This window comes from Myiozetetes cayanensis, unplaced genomic scaffold, assembly GCF_022539395.1.
Source record: "Myiozetetes cayanensis isolate MyiCay16 unplaced genomic scaffold, myiCay2020 scf19, whole genome shotgun sequence".
Lineage (NCBI taxonomy): Eukaryota > Metazoa > Chordata > Aves > Passeriformes > Tyrannidae > Myiozetetes > Myiozetetes cayanensis.
The window spans coordinates 13,388,258-13,403,202 of NW_026087400.1; the positions used below are offsets into that span (position 1 = coordinate 13,388,258).

A 14,945-nucleotide genomic window follows, 5' to 3' on the forward strand; every position below is an offset into this window, starting at 1 on the left:
CTTTTGCTATTCTTATCCATGTGCCTCCTTCAAAAACATGATTTATTTCTCTGCTGTGCTGAGTGACTGTCATGAGTGGTGTCCTCAAAATGCATGAATTGGTGTTTGAGGGGGCTGGTGTGCACTCTTTGAGTGTGAGATTTCCATTCCAGAGGATGTCATTTGTGTATTTGTTTCCAGATAACTGTGCTGTGTAGACTGGGCTGCAGGGACTCTTCTAGAAAGTCACCAGTGAGGATTTTGAGAATGGTGAGGTGTCATATTTGTCCCCTCCACCTGGGGGAAGTGCTGATTGCAAGAAGGGCAATTTGGTGTGTTGAGGACAACAGGGGCAAGGCTGTAGTTGGAGCATTATAGATGTGCTGTGTGAGGAATTGGTGAGGAAATCGCCTGCGTTCTTAGCCTTAGTGTGGAAATGTGAAACCGTCCTGTCTCCTCGCTGGGTGATCCAGGCCTCTGGAGGGAGGAGTTTCCTTCTGCTTCACTGTCCCTTGTCACTGGAGCCGTAGGTAGCTTCAGTTTCCCACCTCTGATGTTTTTATTTGAAATGCTGTTAGCAGGGCTTAAAATGTTTCCTCTTGGTCAGAGGTTTCCTGCTCAGTTTGCTGCTTCTTTTCATTGAAAAGAAGGTATTAGTGGGGACAATGTTGTCTGTTTAATAGAAAATATTTCTTCAAACATGGCTTTACTTGTCCTTATGATATGTATTTTGGGGCAGCGGGGTTGATCAGTCTGGAACTGAAGAAGTCTCGGTGAAAGAATGAAAAACCCCTACCAGTAGATCACTGGTAGATCTCATTTATTCACTTGCTAAAGAGGAACTGTTTTGACCATTCAGTATCTGTTCAATGGCTATAGAAATCTTAAAGTAAGGTTGAAGTAACAAAAGTATCTTTATACCAACCCACAAAATATCACTGTGTAAAAGCTTCTGTTCCTGACAAGATTGTGTATTAGATGAGGGGATAATTCGAGCAACCTGCCTTGGAGATCTCTTGGCCTCACAATTGTGAGGGTAAATCTCCTGTTAGCAGAGCAGGATGCTGAAAGTGGTGCTGTAGGTCCTCCCAATATTTAGCTGATCTCTTTATCCACGTAGTTTTGTTACAAACCACTTTAAACAGAAGCTTTGCCTTTCTTGGTCTGCATTTGTCATGGTGTGTTGTGGCACCTGCAGTGTTTGTCCATCCGTGCTTGGATGAAGCTGTCACTCCACAGAAGAGCTGCTTTGGAGTCTTCACTGACAGTGCAAATTATATAGATAGAAGTGAAACATTTCACATGAAATCTCATCCAGTCAGGAAAAATAAGAATGATTTGAACAGGTCTTTCTGTGCAAGCACATCAGAGGATTTGTACATGGAGAACGTGGTGTATCCTGTTGATGAAAGCTTCTGTATTGTAAAGATGCCTCCTGGTAATCCACTGGGGTTCACTGGCAATTTTATCAACCCACCTAGTGGATCATTAGTTGGGATTTATATGCTTATTATCATTTTGCATGGTCATTATTATACTGATTTTGCCCTTGTGGACAGCATGGCCATTACCATGTCCCTTAGAATTATTATTGTAATTATATTAGCTCTGATGCTGTTGGTTGTCTTTTGGAGCCCATGGTAACAAGGGCACGTGCACCAACACTGGTATGATCTTCTGCTGTGAAGAATGATCCTTGGTAGGCTTTCAGAGTGAATGCAAAGTTCCCTTCCCCGTGGATATTAGTTACAGTTCCACTCTTCCACTCATGCACTCAGTTCCTTTAGCCAAGTGATGCTGTACCTTCAATTTATGACTTCATTGTACTGCCTCCTCTGGCATCCTCATAAGCCAGCTGTGGAAGATTAATGTAGATAATCTTGTGATGAGGATGGGCAAAACCAGGGGGGAAGTTGAACTCCTGGAGCAGCCCTCATTAACTGGGCTCATGGGGTACAGAATTCGTTTGTTTTCAGGTGATAATGTCGATGGGAGCAGCTGGAAGCAGAAAATGGGAATTTGAAGGGATAAAGGCAAATCAGAGAAGTGATAAGGCAAACAAGATGCAACTGAAACAGAGGAGAAGGGTGGTTTTACCTTTAGAGATAAATCATCTACACAGCCACACAGTGGATCACACGGGGGATCTCTCTCCCCTGGCACCTCAGTGTCTTATCTAACCTGGCTAAAGCATAGAAGTGATGCATGAAATCCTTTAACTGGCCAAATCAAGTATCTCCTAGCCTTTGTATGAAAATAATAATTAAATATCTATGTATCTCCAGAAACAAGCTGAAAAGGAATCCAGAGTGACAGAAAGTTTAACTATCCACGTTATACATGACAGCTCTTACACTCCTTTGGCAACTTGAACATTAGTTTCATCCAGGATAATTACAGGAAGTAAGGTTTAATCTCCAGTATAATATTATAAATAGTATCAATAATAGTCCCAGGCAAATCTTCTTCATGGTATTTTAAAAGCAAACATTGCTGTTACATATGTAGTCAACATCATACCACTAAATCTGTGGTGTTTGCAACCCCCTACAGGTATACTAAAGAAATCTTTTAATACTAAAGCAAGTTAAGAACTGAGATATCCATACCCTGCCAGGGATCACCAGAGTTTATTTCTTTCAGCATGCCCAGAGTCCCTGAGACCCTCTCTATCATCTGCTTGTGTGGCATTGTAGGTGGGAATGTGCCCAAGGGCGGCTTCTTCAGGGAGTAACCCCAGCTGACAAGTTATTTCTGTAGCAACTGTTGTGTAACTCAGCTTCACATCGTGTGATCGTTTTGCAGATCACAGGGCTCACCTTTCAGTACCTCTCTTCCACTGCACAGCTCCACACCTGTTCCAGGTTCTCTCTGAGTGTAGGATGACCACTGGGGCGGCATTTTAGATGTTTGTGAGAAGTGCTGAGCTTTGCTTGCAGCAAGTAAACAAATCTTACAGTCATAAAACAAATGTGTCCCCCCATAGATCCCAGTGGGTTCCTGCAGAGGCTTCTTTGGAAAGCTTCCTATTCAGGATTTCTGAAGGGAAGCCAGCCAGGAAATGTGCCCTGTGTACGAGACGCTGCCTGCACCGGTGCGGGAGATGGGACCTCCTGGGTCACATTCAGTGCTGAATCACTGCTGGAGTTCTGGAGGAAAAGGGCCTCAACCACCTTCTGGATAGGTTCTGTCAGCCACTGAGGAGAGGAACTGGAAGCTTTTTCTCTGTGATTCCATCACTAGCATTGTTTCAGTGGACATCTACCTGAGCAACAGAGCGAGCCCTCCCGAATCCGCCATCTGGCCATGGCACGTGTTCAGGAACCTGAGCAGGGTTTTCAGAACAGCCAAATACTGCCTGAGCTTACTGATGGGAATGCTCAGCAAGGATCTCAGTGAGAAACTTTTGATTAGGGTAGCTAATTTTGGAGCTCACTGACAGCCTGTAGTACCTGTTGAGGGGGGCACGTATAGCTTAGAGCTGACGTTTAATCTGATGGTCAGTATTCAAAGCAGTGTCTTCACTGGAGACCTATCTGCTGTTTTCTGTCCTGGCACTATTAATATCACAAACCTTCTTGACTCTTGGGACATTTGTATCCCTGTTCCTAAAGGTGGGATCCTCTCTCTCACCTCTGCATTCCCAGAGGAGTTCAGTTGCACAAGCTCAGGCATTTAGCCAAGCTTTGGAAGGACCACTCTCCTGTCACAGCTCGGGCTGTTCTTGTTCCAAATCAGATGCACCAAATTAATTTGAGCTTGAACCTGGATGTCCTGGTACTCTCTTTGTTCTTGCCATGAGTACAAAGTTCTTAAAATTGCCCAGGCACCTGCAGATTTTCTGCCACAGCAGCTCCTGTGCTTGTGGTGTGTCCCATTAGATCTCTGACCTGTGCCTTTGTCCACGTGCTCTTGGGTGCCTTAGGGAGGGTGTCCTGTGCTTCTCACACTTGTTGCCTTTACTGTCACTTCTGAGGATGTGCCTCTCCTCACCCGTCTTGAATACCCCAGAGGACATTAGAGATACAACATGGAAGGTTTCTTCTGTACCAATGCAGTTACTGAGCAACATCATTATATTTTATGGATTTACCTACCTAGAACAGGCTATCCTACTACAGACTGTCCCAGGGAATGGATGTATGGCTTTCCCTGTTCAGATTCCTGGATCATGGAGGGATGAAGCAGAGAGTTGAACTTGGTGGCTTCCAGCCATGCCTTTCAATCTACGGTTTTCCCTACTTCTTTAGCGTTGCCAGACAGGCAGAATTTTCCATCCTAGAACTTAGTACCAAATTGCAGTTACTTCTCGTGGCAGCTCTGAGGTATTCAGCTCATAAAATTCTCTTTTTCTATCACCAAGTTCCCTTCTGAAACCAGGAATCTTTTAATATTGGGATCTTTCATGAGGGAGGACTGGTAATGCTCATAGGTGCATAAAAAGACAGCTGGCAATATTTTTTGCCAGGTGTTTGATTCTTTTGGAGAACCCCCTCTGCTTGTTCCTTTTTTTTTTTTTTAAAGTCCCAAATATACAAGGTTTCTGTGAGCACTCACTAGAGGAATTCTGTAAACATGGAACTTATGTTAGATATTTAACAGATTCTCTAGTATTAAAAGGGATGTGTAAGTTGTTTTGGTTTGTTGGGTTTTTTTAACCTGGTCAAATAGTCCTTTATTATCAAAGAATTCCAGGTGTTTCCAGGTGTTACTTTGGAAACATTGCTAGCTGAACATTCTTTCTCCTCTTTGATTTGTTTAATTACAATTGTACTGTTTTACTTGGAGGGAGGGAGCTAAGAGGAATGCAAAGTATCCAGCTGTTGCTTTCTTTTTTTCATTGAGATTAGTGTTGGTATCCACTTTTCCTGGTTGATTCTCTACTATCTGCTTGCACTCCCCTTACCTGACCTGTCCAGGTGCAGTGCCTGCTTGCTGGGATGAAGTGCAGCTTCCCTTAACCCCTGTGCCTTCACCCAGCATGTTGCCAGAACTTGGTAGCCTTTTCTCCTCAATTAATTCCCGTTTCCTCTGCGTTTTGCCTCGCTCTCTGCCTCATTTAATTTTTATTTAACCACTTTTTCTCATATTCATTTTCTATGGAAATACTGAGGCCAGCAAAGACAATCTTTAAAATAATACCAATATCAATATTATCAATATAATGGGTAACTCACAACACAGAAACCATATAATCTTTGTGCTGTTTGGCTGTTAAATACATTTTTAATTTTCTTTCTCTGATTTCTCAGGTACAGAACATCTCCACATCTAAAGAGTTTTGTTCTAACAAATGGCATTTTGAATCCATCATTGTTTTTCAGGCTTCTGACACTGTTGTTGAAAACGAGCACCAGCATTTTTCAGAGTGAAAACCAGAACTGCCTCGAAGTTACTCGTGTGTCCTTTAAAATGCAGAAGACATGTTATCTGAAAGACTTAATCACTGAGATGTTGGAAGTCAAGTGAGGCATAAAAAAATTGTATTAAAATTTCAGTTTATTCTCCCAGGTCTTTTTATAATACACCACCAGGTCATGCTGTTGCTCAGTACTCTGTTCAGTGAAGACCAGCTCAGGGTTCAGTCTCCAGGTCATACCTGCTTATCACTGGTTCCATCCTGTGGCTGCTTGGAGAGACTTGATCCCACGAGCCAGAGTTCTCTCAAACCATTTGCTAATGCTGAGCCCAGTTTGAGCAAACACACAGACACGTGGTTCCCAGAGAGGCAGCCACAGCAAACAGAAAGCAAATCAGGCAGCTTAAATCAGCAAGTTTGAGGTTATAGCCCTGTCACGTCAATCCAAACGTGAGGAGAGGAAGCCCATCAGCACATGGCGAAGATTTCTGACCTCAGGTTCCTCCTCTTCACCCCTGGACAGCATCTCTGTAAGTAGAGCTTTCTTTTGGTGTGTTTGCTGTCATTTTACAAATGTAGAAATGGCTTTGCAGTCGTGCTGTGCTGGTGCAGGCTGGATCTTAAAGCTGGGCAGTGTTACAGTGTTTGTTATTGATTACAGCTGAAAAGAGTCATCTGCAAATTCCACTTTCAAAGCAATGTACTTGTAAATACACCTGATAATCACAATCTTCTATAAAGAAAAATATCACCCATTTCGTGTCAGGAGTTGTTCAATACACAATATTCATGTAGGTATTTGGAATCCTATTGATTTCTGGATAATCAAAGTAAAGTACTTCACTTCTTTCCACACAGAACGAGGTACTCTGGGATTCATAGGAAGGAGTCAGAAAGGATCAAAATGATGTGTCATTCCCTTTCAAAGGAAGAAAAAAACCCAACAACTAACTGTGAAAAAAATGGGTCACAAGAATCAAGGTGAGCCAAAAAGTCTCTTTTTGCCACTTTTCCTTATAAAGTAGAAACACATGACGTGAAACGAGCCAAAATGCAGCAGTGCCTTTAGTAAACTTGCTGCATTCCACTTGCTGAAGGGAGGAGTAAAATAACAGGACTTCAGGAAGAAAAGAAAAAAGAGATGAATCATTGGAAAGAGTTTGCTGGTCACTGCAGGCAGAGGTGGATTGTAGCATCAGCAGGGAAGTCACACCCAGTACTCTGGATTTTTACACACCCAAGCAGCAAACTTGAGAGTTGTTTAAATTACCTTTTCTTTTCTCTCCTGTTTCTGAAGAAGAGCTCAGGATTTTCTCTGCCCAGATCCACCCAGAATACCCCTTTGAGGGGGAGGTCTCCTTCCTACATCCCAGCGTTCTCGTGTCTCAGTCCTACAGCCCCATCAGGAACCTTCCATGTCAGGGGAGGACAAAGACAGAAAGCCTCCTGTCCTAGGTAGAGAACACCCTCTTTGTGGCACAGAGCTGCTCTCACAGCTTCCAGAGCAGCACTTTCTCTATTGCCAGCACCAGGAGTTAAATATCATTTCAAACTGATTGGCAGGGAAGAATCCCAAGTAGCACAGACTGGTTTGTATCCACACTGCCTGTGCCAGGACCTGAGTTTTTTTTTAGTTACCTTCCAGTTGTTCCACAGCTGGGTTAAAACTGAATTCTGTCCTTAGACCCTGCTGTATTTAAAATACTTTTAAAACAGAAACAATAGCTTCTTTTCTAGACTGATGGAATGAAAGTCATATTTACATTTTTCCACGTTTTTATGAGTTTTTTTCTTTTCTTTGCTGCTTTACTAGCTGTTCTACCAAATTCTATACCAGCATAGGCAAATAGAAATTTTCATTTTGGGATTAGTAGTTCTTTGATATGGAATCATTTATGGAATTGCAACCTACACTTGTGAAAGATAAGGGTTGAATTTTTCAGCAGAACATTCATGTTCCACTGAATGTCAGGCAGCTGAAGTGTCATGACTGCCCCTCTCTCTGACTGCCCACTCTGCCAGTTTTGGCCTCACCATTCCAGACAATTAGTTTGTATTTTTGCTCTGAATTTCTGCAGGAGATTGTCCTCAGGGTGCCATCTGTGCACGTCAGAGAAAGCACAGCTTGCACTATCAGTAAGGTGTAGAGCACACCTACCACCCTGGTTTGCACCTGTGGCATTTTGAGGGCAATAAAGCAAATTATTTTTCATGATGGTTGGTAACATAATGCAGTTCTCTGACCTTCTGCAGTCACTTGGTCTCGTGGAGACAGTTTAATGTGGCTGTGGTACAATTGCTGTTAAGACTGCAGATTATCACTCCTTTTTTTCTCCAGTGAAGCTGTTCAGTCACTCTTCAGAGTTCTCATTAATTCCTTAGGATGCATCATGTTCATTGCTACACTTTTAACAAGAATTGCTTGTGAACAAAAGGACACCTGTGTTTCTTTCTAACATGTATTTTCTTCCTTTCTAGGTAAAGAAGCTGAACTCCAGAGTTGCACAGAACAGTATCAGCCCTTCTTCAAGGTCTGCAGAGCATCAAAAAGCTTCCCTGGAGCAGAGCGTGTTGTGGGGGTGAATGGAGGAGCACACACAAACCACACGTTCTTCTGTTGGACAGGTCAGACCCACCAGGTCTGAAGATGCCAAAACCAAGGCATAGCTTAGAGTAGCCCTAAAGCTTCTTTAAGTTGTGCTTGGAAAACAGTTGTCTCTACGTGGCTGTTGGAGTGGAAGGAGCCATTTTAGTGTATTTAAAGCATGTTTAGTTCACACCATCTTTCCTGTAATTACCAAGGCATGCTATTGTCACACACAACCATCTGACTTCTTCAGTATCATCATTCTTACTTCAATAAAATTTAAATATAACCTTTATATGTCTTCTTAATTATGTTTGAGTAAACTGCAATACGTAGCTGTGTTGGCACAGTGATACAGTTCATAAAGTGCAAAATTTACATGACAAGGAGCAGAGATTTCACAGGTGCTTTTCTCTTATTAATCACATACCCAGTATTATTTGTACTTCTTTTGTCTTAGAAGCTGTGTCCTGGATTCACACTCCCCTGGGCCAGGTGCAATCCAGAGCCTGCCCTCGCTCCTTACAGCTCCATGTTCAGCTGTGGTGCTCAGGGATAAGTGCTGATGGTCAGAAGTGATGTCACAGCACTGCCACAATAACTGTGACCTGTTCCTGTGAACGGGCAGGCATTTCTGTGAGTGGCTTAGCCAAATATATAAAACATTTTGATATGGATCTTTGTAATACAGTGACTGAAACTGTAAAAAAGGCTTCACAAAGAGTAAACTGTGTCAAAGTGTCTGTTACCCAACTGAACAGCCATTTTTTCTGAATGAAGATCCCGAGGGATGGAGTATGTGAGTGGAAGGAAGATCATACATCACTCAGTGACTCCAGTGTTCTCTGTGTTGCTGCAGTAAAGCCATGTGTTTCTTAACTCTGCAGGGAAAGGTAGAATATTACAAAGAATTTGAGAGTTCTTTACCAGAGAGCTGGGTTTGATGTGGGGAGTGCTTGGCAGGAGGCACTTCTGAGAGCAGAAGGGTGAGGGGATGAAACAGTACTGAGAATGCTCCCTGCCCTGGCCAAAGCAGAAGGAGCAGGAGCTGTGTCTGCCACTGCCATTCTACTGCCTTTCAGCAAAGGCAGATGAGAAGCAACCTCAGCACTGAGAACCAGGGCATTTGTGGAGAGCCAAGAGGAGCTTCTTGTCCTGCTTCTTGTGGAGGTCAGTTCATTTCCTAGAAGTTCTCTTGAGCTCTGCTCCAGCCACTGCCCCCAGCACATCACTACTGCAGTTTGGGTGGCCTCCTGGCCATGGAGGATGATAGCTTTTCCACTCCAGTGTTGACCTGCCCTCTGGGGCTGTGCTGGAACTGGGAAGGTTCATTTCCTAGGAAGTTCTTACCTCTGGATGCAAGGAAGTTCCCCAGCCAACATCTTCCATGCTCTGTGGCATCTTCACACACTGCTGCCAGTCAAAATGGTGATTTAAAACTGGACAGAAGCAGCTGTTTGCCACATCTGTCTGTATTTCCAGGTACGGGTATTTCATAAGGACAGCTGGGAAAAGGGGTGTTTCTGTGGAAGAGCTGGTTGGAATGACCAGCATGGATGTTGAGGTACTTCCTCAGGAATGAGCCTTCATCTTTCTGGGCTTGCTGATCATCTCAGAACTCTTCCTGGTTGCCTCACTGGTGATCGAGGAGCCAACAAAGACAGATGATCTGCTAGACCCGATACTTGAAGAACTAATGGGTACTGTGAAGATCAGAAGCATCCTTGGCTGCAGTAACCGTGAGATGGAGGAGTTCAGGATGTGTGCCAGAGGGGTTGATATGAGGTCAATACTGATTAATATCTTCATGAACTGGCGTCAGTGATGCGGTAGAGTGCACATTTAGCAGGTTTGAAGATGATGGGAAACGTGGAGGAGTGGTTGATGGACTGCCCAGTGATGCTGTCATTCAGAGAGACCTCGGGAGGCTGGAGGAGCCCCCGGGCTGAAGGGGAGCGAAGAGAAACGCACAGCCCTGCACCTGGGCTTTGTTGGTGGCCCACAGACCGGGAAGAGCTTTACAGAGAAGGACCTGGGGGGTCCTGGTTGACACCAGGTTGAACAGTCAGCAATGTGTCCCTGCAGCACAGAAGGCCAACAGCACCCAGGGCTGCCTTGGGAAGAGCATTGCCAGCAGGTCAAGATGATCCTTCCATTTTACATTTGGAGTATGAGGCTTCCCAGTACAAGAAACTTGATATTTAAAACCTGACAGGACAACCTGCTTTACCTGACCTTCCTTGAGCTGGGGGTTTGGGCTGGACAATCTCCAGAGGTACCTTCCAGCCTCAGCCATCCTGTGAGTCAGTGGGATTCATTTTCCAGCTGTAAAGTGGACTGATGTTTGTTTTGGGCTGAAACAAGTGATTGAAAGCTGTTTAAAACTAATTTAACTTAAGGTAGTGTCTGATGTTAAGCTCCTGATAAAGGCTTAGCACATAGAGGCAAGTGACTTACATGGATTTTTATGTAGATTTACACAGAGATGAGTTCCAGACATGCTGTCAGTGCAAATACTGCAGACACTTCAGCAAGGATGAAAATACCACCAAACTAGTGAGGGAAATTTCCCTGGCACTGGCAGTGGCACAGGCACAGCCTGTGAGTAAACGATGAGAAGAGTCTCATGAAAGTCAGCTCTGTACTGAGTGACCTTTACCTTTACTGACTTCCACATGTGAGTAGTTGTGGGAGCAGTGAAAATGATGCTTTCATGAGTATTTAAGTGATACAGGAGAGAAAGCTCATTCAATTTGTAACAGGACTTTGAGTCTCTGAATCCCATTTGGAAACTGGGTGCATCTTCTAAGCTTGAGTGATTTCGAAAACCCATGAAGAGTGGTCAGTCCTCTAAACTTTACCATGAAACCACTTAATGCATTTTATACTACACTGTCGGACATTTTATTGACTTCTTCTGCACACATCAGATTTTTCAGCAACAGATGAGAAAAATTACTAAGTCCCCATTTGGATTTCCTGAATACATAAGTTCTGGAATTTTACATCTGTATATGGCTAAATTTTAGCCTGCATATGGTTTTGGGTATTTTCATCTGAACAAATTTATTTGAAGTGCATTTGTGTATTTTAACATGTCTTGCATGTTCAGAATCTTCCACCCTCCAACTTTGGTGTGGTATGTGTGACCAGGGGAGCACTGTGTGGTACTGCCTTCAGGTATCTTGAGATGCTGCCAAAACTCCCTGCTGTGAAGACTCACAGACCCCTCAACCTGTGTTGTCACATTTTTATGGATAAAAGTGGAGCAATAGCTATTTAAAAAGTGGAGATGGTTCTCCCTGAGCCACTGTCTGCAACTCCTGTCCCAGGGAGAGCTCAGCCCTGTGCACAGAACTGAGCTTTGGTACCTCTAGGACAGGTTCAGTTTGGAGATGTGGGGAATGGAGGAGTGTTTTTGGAGATTCTGCAGAGGAGCCACTGAGCTGCCACTGACAGCTGCCTTCCCCTGTGTCCGATTGCAAGTGCTCTTGGTTTGTGCCTTGCCAAAAGAAGCAAAACCAGAGGAGCCTGAATTCAGGCAGAATTGTGGGCTCAGACTTTTTATTGGCATCAGGAGACTCTTATGTCAGTCCTTGTTGGCTGTGTCTTCATCCCTCACACGGCATTGCCTGTGTCACCTCCCATGTCAAGGTGCCCTCACGGAGTAGGACATCCAGGGACCACAGTAGATCAAGGAGATGGGGTGCCAGATCCATGGACTGAAGAGGAATGTGTGCCTGTAGAGCTGAAGGTACCCCTACTGCGCTGCACTCCTTCCAGCTCCTCTTCCTGTCAGAACCATGCCCCTTCTTTCCTCCTTCTGTCCCCACCACTGGGATCCAACCCAACCTTTCCCTGTGTGGCTCTGCCTCCTGCAGGATGGGGTACCTGTGCTCAGCTCTTCCTGCAGCCACGGCAGTGCCAGGGGTCCAGCGGAGTAAAAGCGCATTGAGGGGCCTGTGCTGGAGGAGGTGGGGCTGCCCCAGGTCCCACTACAGGTGGGACAGTGGGTGTTATCCTGATCCTCTCTGCCCTCCCTCTTGCCTTGCCAGGTGCCTTACAGATCTCCCCCAGGATTTGTTGGTCCAGGTCAGATCAGAGCACAGCACGAGAGGACCCAGAAGGGGCACAAAGCACATGTTGATTATCAACCCCTGCTGATTATCAGACTGGCCGTGTTCTCACCTCTCCTGGCAGCACCCAGATGAGGAGCCAGTGGTATCAGTGATGATTTTGTTGGCCATTTTCTGTAAACTCTATACCAAAAAGTCTACAGTCTGTACCTTCACTCCAGGCCTGCCTGTTTTATCTGGTCATGGGTGCTCAAGGGCCTATTCTGTGACAGTGACTGATCTGTGCAGACTTTTGGGACTGAAACCATCTCCAGGAGCTGACCCTGGCACTGTGACCTGCTTGTGCAGTCGGAGGGCAAAGCATTTGCTTCTTGCTTTGTGAGTGAGAGGGTGCTGGGCTTGGCTGAGGCCGTGGCAGTGCACTGACCTGGCTGTCCTTCCCTCCACAGGCAACGATCTCTTCCTGGTGGCGGTGCACGAGCTGGGGCACGCGCTGGGGCTGGAGCACTCCAACGATCCCAGCGCTATCATGGCTCCTTTCTACCAGTACATGGAGACACACAACTTCAAACTGCCCCAGGATGACCTCCAAGGAATTCAGAAAATCTATGGTGAGCAGCCCTATCCACTCCTCTATTTACACCAACCTTGAGTCTAGGGAGTGTTTTACAATTAGTCCCCAAAATTCCTGCAGCTGGTGGGCTGGATTTCCTGCTGTAGCTGAGGGGGGAACTGTTTAAAGCTCCTGATCCAGGACTAAATATCAGATGACTGTCCCAGTGGTGGTATCCTTGCACAAGTCAGGATAACCAAATCTGTGATCCCACTGCTGCTCCATCCCTCCTGGTGTCCCCACATCAAGGAGCACCAGAAAGGGAAACACAGGCTATTCCTGAACCCAAGGATTGTCCATTGGGAACAGCCAGTGCAAAAAAAAGGAAAGAATGCAAAGAGCGTGGAACATCAAGGAAAGGTAAAAAGTATTTATGCACTCATTTTTTTTTCTCATTATATAGAAAGTAGGGATAAAAGGTTTGGATCTGCTTAGGGAACACTTTGCTTCTTTTAATCTCCAGCTGAACATGTACAGCATGTGCCACAAAGATCAAGTAAAAGAGAGCAAAGGAGACAAAGAGATCCTGGGAGACAACCAAGGGGCTGGAGATGATGTAGTGCCATGTGGTGGGATGGTGGATACCGGGGTGTGAGGACAGGGACTGTCAGAGAATTATTGGTGGAAGGAGACTCTGGGAGCAGAGGGAAATCCGGCTTTTAGGAGCCACAGTCAAGGGCAGACTGAGACTAATGGCTACAGTCTGTAACAGCCCATGAAAGACAGGTTTTGTCAAACATCCTTGATTTGCTTCTTTGGGGAAGTACCACTTTGACAGAGAGGTTGCTTAATAAATGTAGGATGGAGCAGCTGTGCAACATTTGCAGTTGCTGCACAGCTGGAGTCAAACAGTAGCTCCCAGAAGCAGTGGAGCAGATATTATATGAATTAGACATGAAAAAAATACTTCTAAGGTGGTTGTCAGTGGGAAAGCTGGTGTTTTTAAGGGGTTAATGTTGGGTCGGTGGCAGGCCTGGCACAAGTCTACATTTGCATCAGTGATCTGCGAGTGAATTTGAAATTACTTCCAATAGAATTTGTACCAAGACTTGTAAGACTTTGGAGGTCTAAACTGTATCTCAGCTGTCTGGGTTGGATTTGGTGTTTATTTTTGTGACTGGATTGAGATTCATTTGTTCAAGTGTAGATGTCTAGAGAGGAGAAGTCTCTTTCTGGGCTGGTTTCTCTGGATCTTGGCTGGGCAATGGGGAAACCCAGGCATTTGTTGAGTGCAGTGGAACCTCAGATACCCAAGGTCCAACATGTAAAATAACGTGGTTTGAAAGACACCCAGGGGAAATAGCTCTTCCAATGGGTGCAGCTGAAGATATCTCCTCACTGCTCATTACCAGGATGAAGTTGCTTGGCAGTTGTCCTATGGTGTCATTTAATTACGAATACTCTAACATGGTATATATTCAGATACTCAAGATAACTCAAGATAACAGAGAGTCTGAAATAAAATGCTGAGGCAAATGTTAAACTTTCATTAAATAATATACACAAGTGTTAATTTTTGAAAGCTGCTAAAATGTCATTGTGCTGTTTCTAGTTTGAAATGTTCATTTAGTTCCTGTGAACTTTGACTAATCAGAAAGAAAACCCCATATTTTTTCGCTGACAGTGAAAGTGCAATCAAGAAAAAATTTACTGATTTCTCTGGTTTCAGACACATTTTTGGAAAGGGAGCAGATAAAGAACTGACAGCCAGGTTGCTTCACTTTTGGTGTTCAAGCCAAAATCAGCTAAGCTGGGACCAGCACTCCCCGAAATGGGACTCCTGGGGCCAGGGGTGGGGGTGGAGGTGCCAGATAAGGCTGGTCAGGGCCATTAAAATGTATATTGGCAGTGGCACCACGACACTTCCTCTTGCTTGTCACCATGTAGTGACATTAAACTTTAGCCACAGGATTCTCTGTGTGCAATATAATGTGCTTAAAATTTTAACTCAGCTTGAAAAGAAGCTGATAGCGATTGAGAATTCGTTTGTTGGCCACTGTGGAATCACACCAGGGTCTTCTCTGAGGCCTTGGAGCTGGAGTGGGCTGGGGATGGCGTTGGGGGTTGTAGGGATAACTTGTCCTGTGGGCAGAAGGAGCAGCTTCTGCAGCCTGAGCTTTCCTTCCCCTGGTAGAGATTTCGGCCCTTAGTACAGAGTTACAGTCCAGAAAATAAAGCTGAGTGTAAAATTAGGTTTTATGGATCACAAAGAAATTGTGCAAAATGCAGGGGATGTTTCACCCTGGAACTGGAGATGGCAGAACATAACCCTTCATCTGATCTTCTTACAGCTGAGAAGGGCTGTGCTGGAATATCCTTCTTGTAGCTTTA

General features: G+C 44.7%; 1 protein-coding gene across 1 annotated transcript in view; it reads left to right on the plus strand.

Moving 5' to 3' along the window:
- The window catches only part of MMP24 (matrix metallopeptidase 24), a 43,276-nt gene that overhangs the window by 12,672 nt on the left and 15,659 nt on the right, over positions 1–14,945 (plus strand). The window contains exon 5 of the mRNA XM_050313482.1: positions 12,451–12,612. Coding sequence (XP_050169439.1) covers positions 12,451–12,612 — 162 coding nt within the window. The remainder of the gene's footprint in view (positions 1–12,450; positions 12,613–14,945) is intronic.